General features: G+C 42.1%; 1 protein-coding gene across 1 annotated transcript in view; it reads left to right on the plus strand.

The window, feature by feature from the left end:
* The window catches only part of LOC126293585 (keratinocyte proline-rich protein-like), a 28,308-nt gene extending 10,318 nt beyond the window's left edge, over nt 1-17,990 (plus strand). Inside the window, exons 2-3 of the mRNA XM_049986860.1 lie at nt 947-1,662; nt 17,581-17,990. Of these exons, the coding sequence (XP_049842817.1) occupies nt 947-1,591 (645 nt within the window). The 3' untranslated portion in view covers nt 1,592-1,662; nt 17,581-17,990. The remainder of the gene's footprint in view (nt 1-946; nt 1,663-17,580) is intronic.
* The last annotated feature ends 4,564 nt before the right edge of the window (nt 17,991-22,554 follow it).

The following is a 22,554-nucleotide window of genomic DNA, read 5'->3' on the forward strand; positions in this document are numbered from 1 at the left end:
CCCTGCAACTACTGAAAAGGCTGCTGCCCCTGTTCAGGAACCACTCGTTTGTCTGGCGTCTCAACAGATACCCTTGCGTTGTGGCTGCACCTGTGGTATCGTTGAGGAACACAAGCCTCCCCACCAACGGCAAGGTCCATGGCTCATGGGGGGAGGAAAATGAATTATATAGGTACTCTTAAAAGCATACACATCAGACTACTGCTACGTTCTCAAAAAAGACAACAGGAATTCTCCGTCTGCCTGCCTTTTCAGTTATACTAGTTGTATTCTAAATGCAGCCCAGTCATTGGCTTAGAGCTTAAGCTTTATCAGCACAGGGTGTGGCACTATGCGGGAACTCGCTTTTAATTCTTTTACTCGGATGAGATAAACACTTTAGTTTTCTAGATGTGCATTTAGGTCATTTTCTGGTGAATAACATTTGTATCACTTGTACAATCAGCCCCTCATTTATTACGTGTTGTGAATGTTGTATCTTTACTAATGCCGTTGTAGAATTTTGCAACGGATTTTTCTGAGATACCTATTGCAAAACATAGTTAGTAAAGAATGTCCACGACGCGTATATAAATGTAAATGTCTGAAGATGAGATGAACATAAAATTAATTTTCTCTGAAAACGGTGTGTTTTGAGACATATTTTGCTGACGTGTCGTGTCGAGAAAGGAGCAGCATTGTCATTAGTGCGTTACCGCATGAACATTAAAGTCACGAACGCTATAGTCTTGATTTTCTGCAATAGGAGCGCTGAGCTCAGGTCATGTGACGAGCTTAACTAAGGAAATGAATCGGACTCGTGAGTCACCGAACGTTGCCCAATGTGATTCCTGTGCTTTATGTTTTTGGTAAAAAAACTACTGAACGATATCTTTTTTGAGACTAAGGAGAATATGATGGTGTTTTAGTGTCTTAAAATTCGATCTGAATTTTTTATTTGTTTCAGGCTGCAGTTGAGTCTACCATAGCTCGATACTCGGGAGGCTGCTCATCGAAGAAGAAGAACAGTAACTGTGCTAAGAAAAAGGATCCATGCAAGAAACCTGAGCCGTGCAAGCCAGCTCCCTGCCCACAACCTGATCCGTGCAAGAAACCACCGCCTTGTCCTCCAAAACCACCTCCATGTCCAAAACCTGATCCGTGCAAGAAACCAGATCCATGTCCAAAACCAGATCCCTGTCCAAAACCAGATCCCTGTCCAAAACCTGATCCTTGCAAGAAACCAGACCCTTGTCCTCCAAAACCACCTCCGTGTCCAAAACCAGATCCCTGTCCAAAACCAGATCCTTGTCCAAAACCAGATCCCTGTCCAAAACCTGATCCATGCAAGAAACCAGATCCCTGTCCAAAACCTGATCCTTGCAAGAAACCAGATCCCTGCCCAAAACCTGATCCATGCAAGAAACCAGATCCTTGTCCCAAACCCGATCCCTGTCCAAAACCTGATCCATGCAAGAAGCCAGATCCTTGTCCAAAACCTGACCCATGCAAGAAACCTGATCCCTGCCCAAAACCAGATCCCTGTCCAAAGCCAGATCCCTGTCCAAAACCAGACCCCTGTCCAAAACCTAATCCATGTCCAAAGTGTTAGTGACTAGACGAAAGAATCTTCTCCAAAATGATAATTTTGTCCCAAAGAGAGAAAACGTAGCCTATATTGAGGTAAGTTCTTAAAAATGTATTTTTACATAGATATGTATTTTTACATAGATTCCTTCTGCTCTTATTATTAAAACTATGTATGTACAAATGTACTTTGTTACATGGTATTCCAAGTATTCTTGCTAACATTCAGATATAGCTACAAATACCAGCTACTAGCTATGCTGTAAGAGTTATAGGTTACTTACTGCGATGGATATGGCTGGTCTTCATGTTTTCCATCGCGGTTGGAGCAGATTTCCATCTTGGCTCCCCCGGAGACCCACACTTATTTTAGATTTGACTAATTTTAAGAAAAATAGCAGACCAGATTTTACATTCCAACCTTAGTTTTTTAACATTTTAGATGTGCATTACCGTCGTTTACACTGATAGCTCCAAACAAGAGAATTTCCTTTGTTGTTCTGTAGTGTTCCCTGATCATGTTACCCGGATTCGCCTCCCTGAAGAATATACCGTTTTCGATCCTGAAGGCAATGGAGCAGATGAATCGTGTTCAGGGCAATCGATTTCTCCTTCACTCCGATTCTCTTAGCGCCGTCAATGATTGCAGAATCTGTACTCAACTGAGGAGATGGTCCAGCTGATATATTACTAACTGTACTTGCTCCAACGGCGGGGTAAGGAGGTGTCCTGATGGGTGCCTGGTCATGTAGGAATATGGGGCAATGAACAGGCCGATCGGGCTGCCAAGGAGGCCTGCAGAGAGCTGGATGTGGTCCAGTGTCCTATTTCCTTGCAGGGTGTCATTCCTGCACTCCACAAGAAGTGCATAGAGTTCTGGGAGGAAGAATGGCTGGAGGTGACGGCCAATAAACTGTGGTTGGTGAAGTCAACCACTCGGCCGTGGCGTTCCTCCTGCCGGTTGCTCAGGCAGGAGGAAGTGACCCTCACGCGTCTTTGGATTGGGCACTGTCCTCTCCCACATAGCTTTCTATTACGGCAGGAGAATCCCCCGTTTTGTGATGCTTGTGGTGTGCACATCTTGTCCGCCACATTTTAACAGACTGCATTTTATACCGTGATGCAAGAGCAGAAGCATAAGTTGATGGGGATCTGCCCTGTGTTTTAGCTAATGATGAGACGTGTGTGTCTAGGGTTTTAAAGTTTTGTGATGTGTCTGGACTCTGGCCTAAACTTTCAGGCAAGAGGTTTTAGTGTATTGCAAAGTGTCTGGCTCCTCCCTTTTTCCTTGCGGTCAGCCGGCCACTTCCATCTGTAACATTGTTTTAGCTCCCTCTACCACTTTCTTCTTGTGTTGTCCATGTTTTACTTCTGATGGCATGCTTCGTCCCACGTTTCGTTGTGGGTAGGCACATATTTTCCCAACCTTGGTACCTGTGTTTTACGTTCTGTTTCACCTTACTCTTCTGAGTATTTTCTTGACGCCCGTCTCAATATGTTACTGAGCGGGCGCTGAAGACCTTGCCGTCGTGCTCCCATACAACCCTCTCCATCCATCCATCATCCATATATGTGATTGTTGCTTTACTCTTTTTAAGGTTCTACGAAAAGTCTCATACAGTGTTACCTTGCAGAAAAATGACAAAAAACATGATTCAGATCAATAATTTGCAGATGAAAACTAGATTTTTTTCCCTTAGCTTTCAATTTCTGCCAGCAGAGAGGGAATTTGAAACATGCAGCAACAATATAACTTTGCATAAAATGCGACTATATTAAATACTCAAATGAAGGGTAGTATGATATGTATGAGGTTTGACAACTAGCCATTTTCTCCACACATTTTTTTTTTTACATTTGCCTAAACTTCATTACTCTGCTTCTTTTTCTGTTCTTCTCTTATTTTAAAATTTATAATGTCCATCATCATTTGTATTCCCTGTCTATTTTCACTGTTTGAGAAGTTTATTGATTTTGGCAGTGGCTGTTGGTGCTTATCACATCTTTTTTGCCTCTTGTCAAACGTGTTTTTGATATGGAAATCGAGAGCCAACATATGTAGTGGAAAATGGAATGGAATCGTTGGTCCACATTTTTGCTGCCTCAAGTGCCATACATTCACCGATTTTCAACAAATCAGCTGATTCACCTTACATATTTAAAAGAATGTGGTAGTACTGCACAGCCTGTCCCTACTTAAATGTATTTAATTCGTTATTGACTTTGAAGAAATTTTTACCACAATCAAGGAATTTTCTGCATGGTCCTCCATGATTTATTTCCTCAGTCTGCATTTAACTTCACTTACGTTTTGCTTCGCCAATAACAGTATTCGATTCAATAGGCGATATTAGGTGATCATCTCTCTTAACATCTTACTGAGCTTCTCAAACAATTAAGTTCAGTTACTTTTGCTCTTCATATAATTGCCAGCCTCAGAAATATAAGAATTAACTCCTAACTTGTTTGGTTGTATCAATAATTTCTTACAGAATAATGTTTTGGAGAAACTTACCAGTTAGAAATAATATACCGATTTGTAAAGGCAACAAGTAAAAATAATACATAATATTCAATTGCAGTCATCTTATAGGTACCAGTACCAATTCAAGTACTTATACATTTTATCTTAATCTTAACAGTATGCAGGGTGGTCCATTGATAATGACTGGGCCAAATATCTCACGAAATAAGCATCAAACGAAAAAACTACAAAGAACGAAACTCGTCTAGCTTGAAGGGGGAAACCAGATGGCGCTATGGTTGGCCCGCTAGATGGCGCTGCCATAGGTCAAATGGATATCACCTGTTTTTTTTTTAAATAGGAATCTCCATTTTTTCTTACATATTCGTGTAGTACGTAAAGAAATATGAATGTTTTAGTTGGACCACTTTTTTCGCTTTGTGATAGATGACGCTGTAATAGTCACAAACGTATGGCTCACAATTTTAGACGAACAGTAGGTAACAGGTAGGTTTTTTAAATTAAAATACAGACCGTTGGTAAGTTTTAACATTTAATTTCGGTTGTTCCAATGTGATACATGTACCTCTGTGAACGTATCATTTCTGAGAACGCATGCTGTTACAGCATGATTACCTGTAAATACCATAGCGACATCTGGTCTCCCCCTTCAAGCTATACAAGTTTCGTTCTTTGTAGTTTTTCGTTTGACTCTTATTTCGTGAGATATTTGGCCCGGTCACGATTAATGGACCACCTTGTATATATTCACCAATTAAATTCCTCATAAATAGCACATCACAATTTGCAATTTGAGAAGAATAGTGATGTATATATAATATTGGATCGTCAGTCTTCTGACTGGTTTGATGTGATCCACCAGAAATTCCTCTCCTGTGTTAATCTTATCATATTAGAGCAGCAACTGCAACCTACACCTTCAATTATTTTCTGGACATACGAGGGTCACTCCAAAAGAACTGCACACTATTTTTGTAAAAATACAGTTTTCATTCTGCATGTGTGAAAGTTTTACAGTGTGTAGATACATTCTTCCCGCTTGTTTTCAAACTTAGTTCGACCTATTCCAGTGAGTGGCGCCGTCACAGCATGTCTTCAAGATGGCTGCTACACTTGACGTTCGTCAGAAGCAACGTGCTGTCATACAATTCCCGTGCTGTGAAAACGAGACAGTGGGAAACATCCACAAGAGGGTGAAATAGGTGTATGGAGATGCTGCTGTCGATAGCAGCACAGTTAGGTGGTGGGCAAGCAGGTTACGTGATGAAAGCGGGCACGGCAATATTGAGGATTGTCCTCGCAGCGGCAGGCCTCGTACTGCACACACTCCAGACAATGTGCAGGGAGGTAACGAATTGGTGACTGCTAACAGGTGCATCACAGTGAACAAATTGTCACGCTACGTTGGGACAGGGGAAGGAAGTGTTTGCAGAATATTTAAAGTGTTGGCGTTAAAAAAGGTTTGTGCCAGGTGGGTTCCCAGGATATTGACAGTGACTCGCAAAGAATCAAGAAAAACGGTATTCAGCGAACTTTTGGAACAGTATGAGAATGGTAGAGATAAATTTCTTGGAAGAATTGTGACAGGTGATGAAACATGGCTCCATCATTTTTCACCAAAGACGAAGAGCCAATCAATGGAGTGGCATCGTGCAAATTCACCCAAGAAAAGAAATAATTCAAAACCACGCCTTCTGCTGTAAAAGTTATGGCTATGGTGTTTTTCGATTCCAAAGGACTCTTGCTTGTGGACATCGTGGCAAGTGGAACCACCATAAATTCTGATGCGTATGTGATGACATTGAAGAAACTTCAAACTTGACTGAGTCGTGTTCGACCACATCGGCAAAAGCAGGATGTTTTGCTGTTGCACGACAATGCACGGTGACATGTCAGTCAAAAAACCATGGAAGCGATCACTAAACTCGGACGGACAACACTGAAACACCCGCCTTACAGTCCTGACCTGGCCCCATGTGACTATCATCTCTTTAGGAAACTGAAAGATTCTCTTGGTCTAACCAAGTTTGAAGATGATGACACCCTTGTCCACGCTGCCAAACAGTGGCTCCAACAGGTTGGTCCAGAATTTCACAGTGCGGGTATACAGGAGCTGGTTCGAAGATGGTGTATGGCAGTTGAGAGGGATGGAAATTATGTGGAGAAATGAAAACATTTTTCCTAAATGATGTAACTACACACCGTAAAACTTTCAAACACGTAGAATAAAAGATGGATTTTTAAAAATTAGTGTGTATTTCTTTTGGAGTTACCCTCGTATTCCAATATCTCTTTTACAGTTTTTACCCTCACAACTTCCTCTAGTACCATGGAAATTATTTTCTGATGTCTTAACGTATCTCATATTATAGTAGAATACCTACACTACTAAAAGAACCAGTTTCCTTTAACTCATTATTAAAGCTTTCAGTGGTTCAAAAAGAGTTCAATATGCATCATCAAAATTTTTGATCATTTTCCCAATGAAATGTGACAGTTGGTAAAGCGACTTCTAAATTTTGCCTAGAATCATTTCTTCTGAACAACTCGCTCTACTACATAGACAAATTGTTATTGAAAAACTGGTAGGCTGTAAAGAACTATTGTGTTAAGTATATTTGTATGATTTGGACTGGAAAATATGCTCATTAATATTAAACTTTGGCCAGTGGGCCATGTAGAACTTGAAAGTGTCATCCACTGAAACTATTCATGCATACATATCCTGTAAATCGACTTGGTCCACATCATTTCGATAAAGTCGTTCAGCTTATCAATAGAACGTCCAACTATGAACTAATTTGATGGGTACAAATGTTTTCTTGCACTTAATCATCTAGAGGGCTAAGGGTATCTCATAGAGTAGCTAGTAATTGATGTCATCTGTCTGTGTTTACTCGGAAAGATAATTTTCTGATTACAGCTGCAACTTCCATTGTCCAACAGTTTTGTTATTAACGGAAGTTCCACATGTTATTTCAACACTGATATTTACTATAGTCTTCATGGGCATTCAGCCTTAGAAGCCATCAGCCAAGTTTGTTATTATCCTGTCATCGTTACTGTATGGGATGAGTCAAGAAGGATTTTACACCTTTTGAATGATACACAAATTTATTGAGATAACTTACAGAATCGGTAGATGTGTCATTTTTTAGCAGACGACCTCATATTTGAGTGACACAGTGCATCAGTACATCATTCCGCCACCAGGGGCGTTAGCATTGGTCACAATTAAAACGGCTACTTAACTGATGCGGAGAGTGCTCGCTATCTACATCTACATCTACATCTACATGACTACTCTGCAATTCACATTTAAGTGCTTGGCAGAGGGTTCATCGAACCACAATCATACTATCTCTCTACCATTCCACTCCTGAACAGCGCGCAGGAAAAACGAACACCTAAACCTTTCTGTTCGAGCTCTGATTTCTCTTATTTTATTTTGATGACCATTCCTAACAATTTGTCCATTTTATTTGGACTGTTGAGCTCCGTGGCCGTGGATAATGATATTTCACTGAAAAAATATGGCAACCAGCCACTTTTTAATGCGTTTTTTTTATTTACGCCAATATGCATTTCGGGTTTGCACCCATCTTCAGCTGGCAAATTACATGGATCTTCAATTACTACAGTAGTACAATCTCGACAGCAGTTTGGATGCTGCAGCAGGCCTGTGCAAAAGCAACGACTCCAATCATTTACTTCAATTTCGCGAGTTTAAAGTCACACACTATCGCTTTCCAGGTCGACTGATTGGCGGTGAAGGGGTAATTCCATGGCCACCTCAATCCCCAGACTTGACACCACTGGATTTCCTTCTCTGGGGTTTCGTTAAAGACTGTGTGTATGGTCTTCCCCCACCGAACAATTGAGCCGACCTGGAAAATCTACGCTGTCATTGCACAAGCTGCGTCCTAATTGCTGCAAGGAGTGTGGGAAGTAACTGATTACTGGTGGGACGTTTGCCACATTACAAATGGTAGTTACACTGAACCAAAACGATACTTTTGTGTGACTGGATTCGTGATTTCCTCTCAGAGATGTCACAGTTTGTAGTGATAGAAGGTAAACCATCGAGTAGAACAGAAGTGATATCTGGCGTTCCGCAAGGTAGTGTCATAGGCCCTCTGCTGTTCCTGATTTACATCAATGATCTAGGTGATAATCTGATTAGCCCCCTTAGATTGTTTGTAGGTGGCGCTGTAATTTACCCTCTAGTAAAATCATCAGACGATCAATTCCAATTACAAAATGATCTAGAGAGAATTTCTGTATGGTACGAAAAGTAATTGGCACTAAACAAAGAAAAGTGCGAGGTCATCCAAATGGGTACTAAAAGAAATACGATAAATTTTGGGTATACGATGAATCGCACAAATCTAAGGGCTGTCAATTCGACCAAATACCTGTTGTTGATGTTGTTGTGGTCTTCAGTCCTGAGACTGGATTGATACAGCTCTCGATGCTATTCTATCCTGTGCAATCTTCTTCATCTCCCAGTACCTACTGCAGCCTACATCCTTCTGAATCTGCTTAGAGTATTCATCTCTTGGGCTTCCTCTACGATTTTTACCCTCCACGCTGCCCTCCAATACTAAATTGGTGATCCCTTGATGTCTCAGAACATGTCCTACCAACCGATCCCTTCTTCTAGTTAAGTTTTGCCACAAACTCCTCACCAGTTCTATTCAATACCTCCTCATTAGTTATGTGATCTACCGATCTAATCTTCAGCATTCTTCTGTAGCACCACATTTCGAAAGTATCTATTCTCATCTTGTCTAAACTATTTATCGTCCATGTTTCACTTCCATGCATGGCTACACTCCATACAAATACTTTCAGAAACGACTTCCTGACACTTAAATCAATACTCGATGTAAACAAATTCCTCTTCTTCAGAAACGCTTTCCTTGCCATTGCCAGTCTACATTTTATATCCTCTCTACTTCGACCATCATCAGTTATTTTGCTCCCCAAATAGCAAAACTCCTTTACTACCTTAAGTGTCTCATTTCCTAATCTAATTCCCTCGGCATCACCCGACTTAATTCGACTACATTCCATTATCCTCGTTTTGCTTTTGTTGATGTTCATCTTATATCCTCCTTTCAAGACACTGTCCACTCCGTTCAACTGATCTTCCAAGTCCATTGCTGTCTCTGACAGAATTACAATGTCATCGGCGAACCTCAAAGTTTTTATTTCTGCTCCATGGATTTTAATTCCTACTCAGAACTTTTCTTTTGTTACCTTTACTGCTTCCTCAATATACAGATTGAATAGCATCGGGGAGAGGCTAGAAACCTGTCTCACTCCCTTCCCAACCACTGCTTCCCTTTCATGTCCCTCGACTCTTATAACTGCCATCTGCTGTCTGTACAAATTGTATATATCCTTTCGCTCCATGTATTTTACCCCTGCTACCTTTAGAATTTGAAAGACAGTATTCCAGTCAACATTGTCAAAAGCTTTCTCTAAGTCTACAAATGCTAGAAATGTAGGTTTGCCTTTACTTAATCTTCCTTCTAAGATAAGGCGTAAGGTGAGTATTGCCTCACGTGTTCCAACATTTCTAAGGAATCAAAACTGATCTTCACCGAGGTCGGCTTCTACCAGTTTTTCCATTCGTCTATAAAGAATTCGCTATAGTATTTTGCAGCTGTGACTTATTAAACTGATAGTTTTGGTAATTTTCGCATCTGTCAACACCTGCTTTTTTGGGATTGGAATTATTATATTCTTCTTGAAGTCTGAGGGAATTTCGCCTGTTTCATACATCTTGCTCACCAGATGGTAGAGTTTTGTCAGGACTGGCTCTCTCAAGGCTGTCAGTAGTTCTAATAGAATGTTGTCTACTCCCGGGGCCTTCTTTCAGCTCAGGTCTTTCAGTACTCTGTCAAACTCTTCACGCAGTATCGTATCTCCCATTTCATCTTTATCTACATCTTCTTCCACTTCCATAATATTGTCCACAAGAACTTCGCCACTGTATAGACTCTCTATATATTCCTTCCACCTTTCTGCTTTTGATATTCATGCAGATGGTTCTCTTTTCTTCCAAGGTCTCTTTAATTTTCCTGTAGGCAGTATCTATCTTACCCCTAGTCAGATAAGCTTCTACATCCTTACATTTGTCCTCTAGCCATCCCTGCTTAGCCATTTTGCATTGCCTGTCGATCCCATTTGTGAGACGTTTGTATTCCTTTTTGTCTGTTTCATTTACTGCATTTTTGTATTTTCTCCTTTTATCAATTAAATTCAATATTTCTTCTGTTACCCAAGAATTTCTACTAGCCCTCGTCTTTCTACCTACTTGATCCTCTGCTGCCTTCGCTACTTCATCCATCAAAGTTACCCATTCTTCTTCTACTGTATTTCTTTCCCCCATACCTGTTAATTGTTCCCTAATGCTCTCCTGAAACTCTGCACAAGCACTGGTTTTGTCAGTTTATCCAGTTCCCATCTCCTTAAATTCCCACTTTTTTGCAGTTTCTTCAGTTATAATCTACAGTTCATAACCAATAGATTGTGGTCAGAGTCCACATCTGCCCCTGGAAATGTCTTGCAATTTAAAACCTGGTTCCTAAATCTCTGTCTTACCATTATATAATCTATCTGATACCTTTTACTATCTCCAGGGTTCTTCCATTTATACAACCTTCTTTTATGATTGTTGAACCAAGTGTTGGCTATGATTAAGTTATGCTCTGCGCAAAATTCTACCAGGCGGCTTCCTCTTTCATTTCTTAGCCCCAATCCATATTCACCTACTACGTTTCCTTCTCTCTCTTTTCCTATTACCGAATTCCAGTCACCCATGACTATTAAATTTTCGTCTCCCTTCACCACCTAAATAATTTCTTTTATCTCATCATACATTTCATCCATTTCTTCGTCATCTGCAGAGCTAGTTGGCATATAAACTTGTACTACTGTAGTAGGCGTGGGCTTCGTGTCTATCTTGGCCACAATAATGCGTTCACTATGCTGATTGTAGTAACTTACCCGTACTCCTATTTTTTAATTCATTATTAAACCTACTCCAGCATTACTCCTATTTGATTTTATATTTATAACCCTGTATTCCTCCCCCCATGAACCATGGACCTTGCCGTTGGTGGGGAGGCTTGCGTGCCTCAGCGATACAGATGGCCGTACCGTAGGTGCAACCACAACGGAGGGGTATCTGTTGAGAGGCCAGACAAACGTGTGGTTCCTGAAGAGGGGCAGCAGCCTTTTCAGTAGTTGCAGGGGCAACAGTCTGGATGATTGACTGATCTGGCCTTGCAACATTAACCAAAACGGCCTTGCTGTGCTGGTACTGCGAACGGCTGAAAGCAAGGGGAAACTACAGCCGTAATTTTTCCCGAGGACATGCAGCTTTACTGTATGATTAAATGATGATGGCATCCTCTTGGGTAAAATATTCCGGAGGTAAAATAGTCCCCCATTCGGATCTCCGGGCGGGGACTACTCAGGAGGATGTCGTTATCAGGAGAAAGAAAACTGGCGTTCTACGGATCGGAGCGTGGAATGTCAGATCCCTTAATCGGGCAGGTAGGTTAGAAAATTTAAAAAGGGAAATGGATAGGTTAAAGTTAGATATAGTGGGAATTAGTGAAGTTCGGTGGCAGGAGGAACAAGACTTCTGGTCAGGTGACTACAGGGTTATAAACACAAAATCAAATAGGGGTAATGCAGGAGTAGGTTTAATAATGAATAGGAAAATAGGAATGCGGGTAAGCTACTACAAACAGCATAGTGAACGCATTATTGTGGCCAAGATAGATACGAAGCCCACACCTACTACAGTAGTAAAAGTTTATATGCCAACTAGCTCTGCAGATGATGAAGAAATTGAGGAAATGTACGATGAAATAAAAGAAATTATTCAGATAGTGAAGGGAGACGAAAATTTAATAGTAATGGGTGACTGGAATTCGAGTGTAGGAAAAGGGAGAGAAGGAAACATAGTAGGTGAATATGGATTGGGGCTAAGAAATGAAAGAGGAAGCCGCCTAGTAGAATTTTGCACAGAGCATAACTTAATCATAGCTAACACTTGGTTTAAGAATCATGAAAGAAGGTTGTATACGTGGAAGAACCCTGGAGATACTAAAAGGTATCAGATAGATTATATAATGGTAAGACAGAGATTTAGGAACCAGGTTTTAAGTTGTAAGACATTTCCAGGGGCAGATGTGGACTCTGACCACAATCTATTGGTTATGACCTGTAGATTAAAACTGAAGAAACTGCAAAAATGTGGGAAATTAAGGAGATGGGACCTGGATAAACTGAAAGAACCAGAGGTTGTACAGAGTTTCAGAGAGAGCATAAGGGAAAAATTGACAGGAATAGGGGAAAGAAATACAGTAGAAGAAGAATGGGTAGCTCTGAGGGATGTAGTAGTGAAGGCAGCAGTGGATAAAGTAGGTACAAAGACGAGGGCTGCTAGAAATCCTTGGGTAACAGAAGAAATATTGAATTTAATTGATGAAAGGAGAAAATATAAAAATGCAGTAAATGAAGCAGGCAAAAAGGAATACAAACGTCTCAAAAATGAGATCGACAGGAAGTGCAAAATGGCTAAGCAGGGATGGCTAGAGGACAAATGTAAGGATGTAGAGGCTTATCTCACTAGAGGTAAGATAGATACTGCCTACAGGAAAATTAAAGGGACCTTTGGAGAAAAGAGGACCACTTGTATGAATATTAAGAGCTAAGATGGAAACCCAGTTTTAAGCAAAGAAGGGAAAGCAGAAAGGTGGAAGGAGTATATAGAGGGTCTATACAAGGGCGATGTACTTGAGGACAATATTATGGAAATGGAAGAGGATGTAGATGAAGATGAAATGGGAGATACGATACTGCGTGAAGAGTTTGACAGAGCACTGAAAGACCTGAGTCGAAACAAGGCCCCCGGAGTAGACAACATTCCATTAGAACTACTGACGGCCTTGGGAGAGCCAGTCATGACAAAACTCTACCAGCTGGTGAGCAAGATGTATGAGACCGGCGAAATACCCTCAGACTTCAAGAAGAATATAATAATTCCAATCCCAAAGAAAGCAGGTGCTGACAGATGTGAAAATTACCGAACTATCAGTTTAATAAGCCACGGCTGCAAAATACTAACGCGAATTCTTTACAGACGAATGGAAAAACTGGTAGATGAAGACCTCGGGGAGGATCAGTTTGGATTCCGTCGAAATGTTGGAACACGTGAGGCAATACTGACCTTACGACTTATCTTAGAAGAAAGATTAAGAAAAGGCAAACCTACGTTTCTAGCATTTGTAGACTTAGAGAAAGCTTTTGACAATGTTGACTGGAATACTCTTTTTCAAATTCTAAAGGGGGCAGGGATAAAACACAGGGAGCGAAAGGCTATTTACAATTTGTACAGAAACCAGATGGCAGTAATAAGAGTCGAGGGGCATGAAAGGGAAGCAGTGGTTGGGAAAGGAGTGAGACAGGGTTGTAGCCTCTCCCCGATGTTATTCAATCTGTATATTGAGCAAGCAGTTAAGGAAACAAAAGAAAAATTTGGAGTAGGTATTAAAATTCATGGAGACGAAGTAAAAACTTTGAGGTTCGCCGATGACATTGTAATTCTGTCAGAGACGGCAAAGGACTTGGAAGAGCAGTTGAACGGAATGGACAGTGTCTTGAAAGGAGGATATAAGATGAACATTAACAAAAGCAAAACGAGGATAATGGAATGTAGTCAAATTAAATCGGGTGATGCTGAGGGAATTAGATTAGGAAATGAGACACTTAAAGTAGTAAAGGAGTTTTGCTATTTAGGAAGTAAAATAACTGATGATGGTCGAAGTAGAGAGGATATAAAATGTAGACTGGCAATGGCAAGGAAAGCATTTCTGAAGAAGAGAAATTTGTTAACATCGAATATAGATTTATGTATCAGGAAGTCGTTTCTGAAAGTATTTGTTTGGAGTGTAGCCATGTATGGAAGTGAAACATGGACGATAACTAGTTTGGACAAGAAGAGAATAGAAGCTTTCGAAATGTGGTGCTACAGAAGAATACTGAAGATAAGGTGGATAGATCACGTAACTAATGAGGAGGTATTGAATAGGATTGGGGAGAAGAGAAGTTTGTGGCACAACTTGACTAGAAGAAGGGATCGGTTGGTAGGACATGTTTTGAGGCATCAAGGGATCACAAATTTAGCATTGGAGGGCAGCGTGGAGGGTAAAAATCGTAGAGGGAGACCAAGAGATGAATACACTAAGCAGATTCAGAAGGATGTAGGTTGCAGTAGGTACAGGGAGATGAAGCAGCTTGCACAGGATAGAGTAGCATGGAGAGCTGCATCAAACCAGTCTCAGGACTGAAGACAACAACAACAACAACCCTGTATTCACCTGACCAAAAGTCTTGTTCCTCCTGCCACCGAATTTCACTAACTGCCACTATATCTAACTTTAACCTATCCATTTCCCTTTTTAAATTGTCTAACCTACTCGCCCGATTATGGGATCTGACATTTCAAGCCAGTTTTCTTTCTCCTGATAACCAAATACCTAGGAATTACATTACGACCAACTTAAATCGGAATGACCACATAGATAATATTGTGGGGGAGGCGTAACAAAGACTTCGCTTTGTTACCAGAACACTTAGAGGATGCGACAATCCCACCAAAGAGACAGCCTTCATTACGCTTGTCGGTCCTCTGCTGGAATATTGCTGCACGGTATGGGATCCGTACCAGGCAGGATTCACGGAGGACATCGAAAAAGTGCAAAGAAGGGCAGCTCGTTTCGTGTTATCGCGCAGTAGAGGTGAGAGTGTCAATGATATGATACGCGAGTTGGGGTGGCAGTCACTGAAACAAAGGCGGTTTTCTTTGCGGCGAGATCCATTTACGAAATTTATATCATCAACTTTCTCTTGCGAATGCGAAAATATTTTGTTGTCACCCACTACGTAGGGGGAAATGATCACCATAATAAAATAAATCAGAGCTCGAACGGAAAGATTTAGGTGTTCCTTTTTCCCACGGGCCATTCGAGAGTGGAATGGTAGAGAAGTAGTATGAAAATGGTTCGATGAACACTTTACCAGTCACTTAAGTGTGTATTGGAGAGTATCCACGTAGATGTAGATGTAGAGAACACAAACACTCAGTCCCTAGGCAGAGAAAATCCCCAACCAGGCCGGGAATCGAACCTAGTATCCCGTGTTCCAGAGAAAGCTAGCCACCAGACCACGAGCTGCGGACGGATCGGTTAGGAGAGCTCAGTGACTTTCAACGCAGGCTAGTCATTGGATACAACCTGAGTAAGAAATCCATCAGGAACAAATCAGCCCTTCTAAAGCTGCTCCGGTCGACACTTGGTGATGAGATTGAAACGGAAACATGAGTGAACAATCACAACTAAACCAACACTAGGCCAACCTCACGTATAGACGGACCAGGACTATCGAGCATTGTGCAGCGTGGCTGTAAAAATCGCATGAAATCAGCGAAAGAAACCACTCGCGAATTTCAAATTACTACCGGAAGTCCACCTAGCACAATGATTGCGCGCAGGGATTGTTCAGTGGTCAAGTAGTTCCACAAAAGGCATACGTTTCTGTAGTGAATGCTAAGCATAACTTGAGATGGTATAAAGAGCGTCTCTACTGGACAATGGTCCGCCCCGATAGCTGAGTGGTCAGCGTGACGGATTGCCATCCCGCGACCCGGGTTCGGTTCCCAGCTGGGTCGGAGATTTTCTCCTCTTAGGGACTGGGTGTTGTCTTCATCATCATTTCATCCCCATCCGGTGCGCGGGTCGCCCAATGTGGTGTCGAATGTAATAAGACCTGCACCAAGTCGGCTGGACCTGCCCTGCAAGGGGCCTCCTGGCCAATGATTCGAAATGCTCGTTTCCACAGTGTATGACTGGAAATGAGTGATTTGGAGTAATGAATTATGCTATACCCTGTGGCAATCCGATGGAAGGATTCGGGTTTGGCGAAAGCCTCACAGGACGTTGCATGCCATCATGAGTATTTCCAAAAGTGAAGTATGGGTAGGTTTTGTGTGGTTAATGTTTGGTCCCCTTACTGCAGGCGGTAAGTCTGAAAGGATATGAACACATTTTACAGGATTCAGTAGCATCTGTGAGGCAATAGTTTGTGAGCAGTAGCGTTCTGGAAAAGAACTGGCCTGCCCAGAGTCAAGACCTTCACCCAATGGAACACCTTTGGGATGAGGTAGAACGTCGGTTTCACTCCACACCCAAAGGTCCAGCATTACCGCCTTCACTAGTGTCGACTTTTGAGGAAGGTTGTGCTGCTATTCCTCCACAGACATTCAGACATCTCATTGACACAGACCGCAGCAGATTCAAAGCCGTCAAATATGCTGTGAATGGATACATTCTATATGAATGCCCCCTAATAGGTGTGCAGATATTTTTCATCTGATCATGTAAGTGAAAGAAAGAACATCAGGTATCGGAGAGGGTCAAGAGATGAGCTGTAGGTGGTGGAAGGCAAATGGGCTTGGGCTTACACTGGGAGAAGTTGGGTTGAACCCTTTGTGATGGCTCAGTGGCAAGGTACCGGACTTCTGATCAAATAGTCTGCAACTCATGGTCTAGTGGCTAGCATTACTGCCCCTGGATCACAGGGACCCGGGTTCGATTCCCGCCCAGGGGCTGGATGTTTGTTTTGTCCTCATCATTTCATCACAAATCGTGGATGTAGTGAGACTGGACTGTGTAAAGATTGGGACTTTGTACTGGAGCCGATAACCGCGCAGTTGAGCGCCCCACAAACGAACCATCATCATCATCACATTCTGATCCAATAGTTTTTTGTCCAATACTATGTGAGTCCTGTGATTTTTTTTTTGTCCTTTATCATCCCTTCCATCTCTGCTAATGCTTGATATTGAGAAAAATGCCGAGTTGTGCGTGGCTAGGAGTCCATTAAATTGTAGGTCCCCCTACTTCTGGCTGGGTCTGAGGAAGACAACGGCATATTACCTCCATCTGAGGCTTACCTTGGAAAGTATTGTGGTGTTCGCTCTAGTCTGTGGATTTATGACAACTTCAATTTTCTATGGTAGGCTAAAATTGATAGGGTGAGTAGATTTCAGAAACGATTTCATGGCCTGGTTGGGGAAGGCTATTGAAATTACCAATGGAAAAGACATGGAGTGTGTCGAGATGTAAGGAAATTGTTATGTCGTGTTAGATGCACATTAGCAGACCTGAATCTGAATGACGCTAAATACAGGACGATGTTAACATTCACTTTTGCTGGAGACAAAGACATTCCATATAATTTAGGGGATGTAGCTTGTCCAGCACATGAATGGGGAACTATAGTTGCAACACTTCAACACCAAAGCAGTTCTTTGAGTGGTATTACAGAGGTGTTCATATTATTTTGTACAACCCCTGTGGTGAAGCAATGTTTTGTTAATGTTAAGAGTATTTATTGTCACGGTACCTATTCTGAAAACCGGAGTGAATAATGAAATCATTTTGCAGTGTGGAAGCGACCTGGGCGCCCCGGGACCTTTTCTCACTTCCACAGTGGGGCCACCTACAGTCTTCTGCACCTGATGTGTCTGACAGTAAGGAAAATGGTGCAGAGGAGCGAAACAAATATCACAAGGAGCGTCGGTGCACGCGGAGACAATTTAAAGCAGCCTTCGAGAAACAACAGATGCAGTTTCAGTGCATTTCCATAAATCTGTCCGAATGTCATTAATTATTTATATGGAGATATCGTTACTTTTCTTGTAGCAGGCACACCTTTATACGGCAGCATCATCTCTTGGGTTCTGTGTCAATATCACGTGAAAATGTTCGGCAAAATTTCAAATCAATAAAAACATGCATTGGTATGTAGATACATATTACACAAAGATCAATTAAATTTTAACGTTTTCTTCTCACTAGTTCTTTTAATACAATCGTTTCATATTGACAATCATGTGATTGTTCTGATGGAATTATATTTTCCTAGAGACATATGAATCTCAACTTTACCTTCGATAAGGACAGAAGCTGAAGCAATGAATTAAAATTCATGCCACGGCCAGGAACTGAACCCAAATCTCCTGCTTGTTAGGCAGATGTGTTTAACCACTACATTACTAGTACTGTGACTAGCACTCCTGTGTGGTCTATTGCTGTCCAATGCCTTCCCTGATGTTGTTTACATAGTTCCGCGTAGTCGCGTACTCAACTTTCCCACTAGAGCGGGCCCGTTAAGTACAGCAGCGCAGGCACAGCACTCGTCCATCTCCGCACTACGAGATGGCGCTGCCTTAGAGACGGACCAAATTCTGCTTCCGCCGATCCGCATATTAATATGTAACGCAGCCAATGAGATTGCTGCTAATGTAGAACCTTTCCTCCTCGCGGATCACACTCGCGCAGTGATACCTGAATGTGCGAGGTATTATTACGAGTGTACAGACCTCCGATTAGTCAGTCTGCATTAGTCTGCATTAGTCTGTAGTCAAGTTTCAGTCTGTGCCTAGTAAGATTATCATATCCCTCTACATATCCATGAAGATAAATGAATAGACACTTTGTCAAGTATCAGAGATATGTGATAATAAGATTAACGTACCAAGCCCAAAGGAACTTCAGATTGTCAATTGTAAACAGCATCCAGAATCATTATATTAATAAATGTGTGTGAAAATTAATCAAGTTCTGTTTAAGGTTGGTCACGGTCAATCTGCTACTCTAGTCGTGCAAGTGGCATTTTGTATCGTCTGACCTAACGGCAGAAGATAAACACGCCACGATAAGACCACGAGACATATTGCTGACACTCGCCTACTGCGTTAAAGTGACCAGTCAAATAATCTGATGGTGTGCGTACCGAAGGTCTTAGTACGCACACTACACCTGACCCAAACTTCAATTCGCTCCTTCAGCCTGTTTTACCCATCTTAAATCGCCATTGGAACAGCACACCAACTTTGTGCATAATGGGGAAGTCCTGCCTGTTCTTCAGAAGTAGATGCTCTATTGATCTGATGGAATTACATTTTCCTGAAGACACGTGGTTCTCAACTTTATCTTCGATAAGGATTTTAATTCATTGCTTCAGCTGCTAACTTTATCAAACTTACACTTGAGACTCATATGTCCCAAGGAAAATGTAATTGCATCAGATCGAAAAATCACGTGCGCCTGAGGAAGATGCAGGGTTTCCTCATTATGTAAAGAGCTGAGGTGCTATTCCAATCATGGAGAACCTCGACAATAGTGGCCATTTAAGAAGAGTAAAATGGGCTGAAGGTGTAAATTGAAGTTTGTGTCAGGCAGGGGATTGGACGCAGGTAGTCCACACAGCTCTGGTGTGGCAAATCTCTCCAGCATGCTGCAAACCCAGGTTCAAGCCCCGCCCACAGCACAAATTTCAGTTCATTGCTTCAGCTTCTGTCCTTTTCAAAGATAAATCATGTAATTATTTTCTGTACTGGGTCCAGCTGTTGTACTTACGGGAGAGTATTGTTGCTTGGTACACTTTTCAGACTTACACCTCTAAAGGTTTACAATATTTTCTTATTCCATTTTGAAATGATAGCATTCACTTTGAGTGCTCCAGTCCTTTTTTGAAATTACATGGGAAAATTAATTTTTTACCCAGATACGGAAAAACTGTTCTAAGGAACAACGTGGTCATGTAAGCCAGCCTAGGGCCGGCCGTTGTGGCCGAGCGGTTGTAGGCGCTTCAGCACAGAACCGCGCTGCTGCCACGGTCGCAGGCTCGAATCCTGCCTCGGGCATGGACGTGTGTGTTGTCCTTAGGTTAGTTAGGTTTAAGTAGTTCTAAGTCTAGGGGACTGATGGCCACAGATTTCCGTATCGTCGAATTTTATTGCGTGTATATATGAAGATGGTATCTGTTCTTTCGGACGTATCTGAAAGAACAGATACCATCTTCATGTATATATAGATAGTTAAGGCTCACTAGCCACTTGACCATCTTCTTCTGTGAGGATGTACAAACAGTGCCCGAACTCTTACGGGAATCGGCAGTAAAGCCGCAAGTAATGAGTATGATGGACAGGGGCACTATGAATATAGTGCGGGACAAGTTGCGAATGTGGTTCTCACAGGAGGCGTGCTAGAGATAAGTCCCTGCAGTCGCACTATCCTCTCTGTCCCCGGTGGCTTAGCCGGCGCGGTAGCTCAGCGTGTTCGGTCAGAGGGCTGTTCGCCCTCTGTAATAAAAAAACTGACTAAAAGAATCAACGATCAACTTGAACGAATGTCTTGTGACGTCTGCCCAGACCAAACGCAACGAACTATACAAAAAAGGTGGATACGGCGTCTGCCTTGTAAGCAGGAGATCCCGGGTTCGGGTCCCGATCGGGGCACACATTTTCAGCTGTCCCCGTTGACGTATGTCAACGCCTGTAAGCAGCTAATGGTGTTCATTTCATTGTAGTTTTATATCGTGGTAGGTCTTACACAGCGCATGCTCCGCTACGGCTGATTTCTCCACCTACCCAAACCTACAGCGCCGTTTTTAGTCGGTGATCCTGTTGTTGATCGATCGTCCAGTCATTTCAACATAGACTTTTTCACAGATACACGGTATGCAGTATGTTCCCGACATTGCGAATAGATCCCTTTTCTCATTTGTCGGCTCATCTTTGCTCTTCTTTGTCGGTTTGTAAATAGTCTTTACGCCATGTTTGCGTAGTATATAGCCGATTCTGATCGTCACACTGGAAATGTGTTCCATAAAGGCCGTACTAGACATTTCTTTTTCGGATGCGCTCTTCACCGAGTGTTTGATTCTCCGACGCTTCTTATGTAGCTGGTTGTTGTTGTTGTGGTCTTCAGTCCTGAGACTGGTTTGATGCAGCTCTCCATGCTATTCTATCCTGTGCAAGCTTCTTCATCTCCCAGTACCTACTGCAACCTACATCCTTCTGAATCTGCGTAGTGAAGTCATCTCTTGGTCTCCCTCTACGACTTTTACCCTCCACGATGCCCTCCAATGCTAAATTTGTGATCCCTTGATCCCTCAGAGCATGTCCTACCAACCGGTCCCTTCTTCTTGTCAAGTTGTGGCACAAACTCCTCCCCAATCCTATTCAGTACCTCCTCATTAGTTATATGATCTACCCATCTAATATTCAGCATTCTTCTGTAGCACCACATTTTGAAAGCTTCTATTCTCTTCATGTCCAAACTATTTATCGTCCATGTTTCACTTCCACACATGGCTACACTCCATACAAATACTTTCAGAAACGACTTCCTGACATTTAGATCTATACTCGATGTTAACAAATTTCTCTTCTTCAGAAACGCTTTCCTTGCCATTGCCAGTCTACATTTCATATCCTCTCTAATTCGACCTTCATCAGTTATTTACTCCCCAAATAGCAAAACTCCTTTACTACTTTAAGTGTCTCATTTCCTAATCTAATTCCCTCAGTATCACCCGACTTAATTCGACTACATTCCATTCTCCTCGTTTTGCTTTTGTTAACGTTCATCTTATATCCTCCTTTCAAGACACTCTCCATTCCGTTCAACTGCTCTTCCAAGTCCTTTGCTGTCTCTGCAGAATTACAATGTCATCGGCAAACGTCAAAGTTTTTCTTTCTTCTCCATGGATTTTAATACCTAATCCGAATGTTTCTTTTGTTTCCTTCACTACTTGCTCAATATACAGATTGAATAACATCGGGGAGAGGCTACAACCCTGTATCACTCCCTTCCCAACCACTGCTTGCCTTACATGTCCCTGCCATCTGGTTTCTGTACAAATTGTAAATAGCCTTTCGCTCCCTGTATTTTACCACTGCCAAGTTTAGAATTTATAAGAGAGTATTCCCAGTCAACATTTTCAAAAATTTTCTCTAGTCTACAAATGCTAGAAACGTAGGTTAGCCTTTCCTTAATCTTCCTTCTAAGATAAGGCGTAAGGTCAGTATTGCCTCACGTGTTCCAACATTTCTACGGAATCCAAACTGATCTTCCCCGAGGTCGGCTTCTAACTGGTGGAGTACCCATTTCTCTACAGCAAGCTGTCCATGTGTTGCATCTCGCGTCTTCAGGGAACATTTCGAACCACATTCACTGGACATGGCACCTTGTAAACCTAGGTGTGGTACAAACGTGTCGATGATATAACAGTATCTTTGTTGTGTGGAGCCATGGCGAGAAACAGATCGGTGACTTCCTATAATACCTGAACAGTCTCAATGCCAACATAAAATTTCCTTTCTAGATGTGCTGATCACCTGGGTCACAGAGTGTATCGAAAACCGACACACACGGACCAATATCTGCACAAACTGTCAAATCACCGCCCGCGCCAGAAAAGATGCACGATTAATACGCTTGTAACGCTAACAAGACGAATATGTGAGCCGCATGACTGCAGATGCGAGATGCGACACCGGAAGAGAGTTGTCGTGAGCAGTGGGTACTCCACGAGTTACATAAGAAGTCTCACAGAGTCAAACACTCGGC

Source organism: Schistocerca gregaria, chromosome 10 (assembly GCF_023897955.1).
Source record: "Schistocerca gregaria isolate iqSchGreg1 chromosome 10, iqSchGreg1.2, whole genome shotgun sequence".
NCBI classification, from domain to species: domain Eukaryota; kingdom Metazoa; phylum Arthropoda; class Insecta; order Orthoptera; family Acrididae; genus Schistocerca; species Schistocerca gregaria.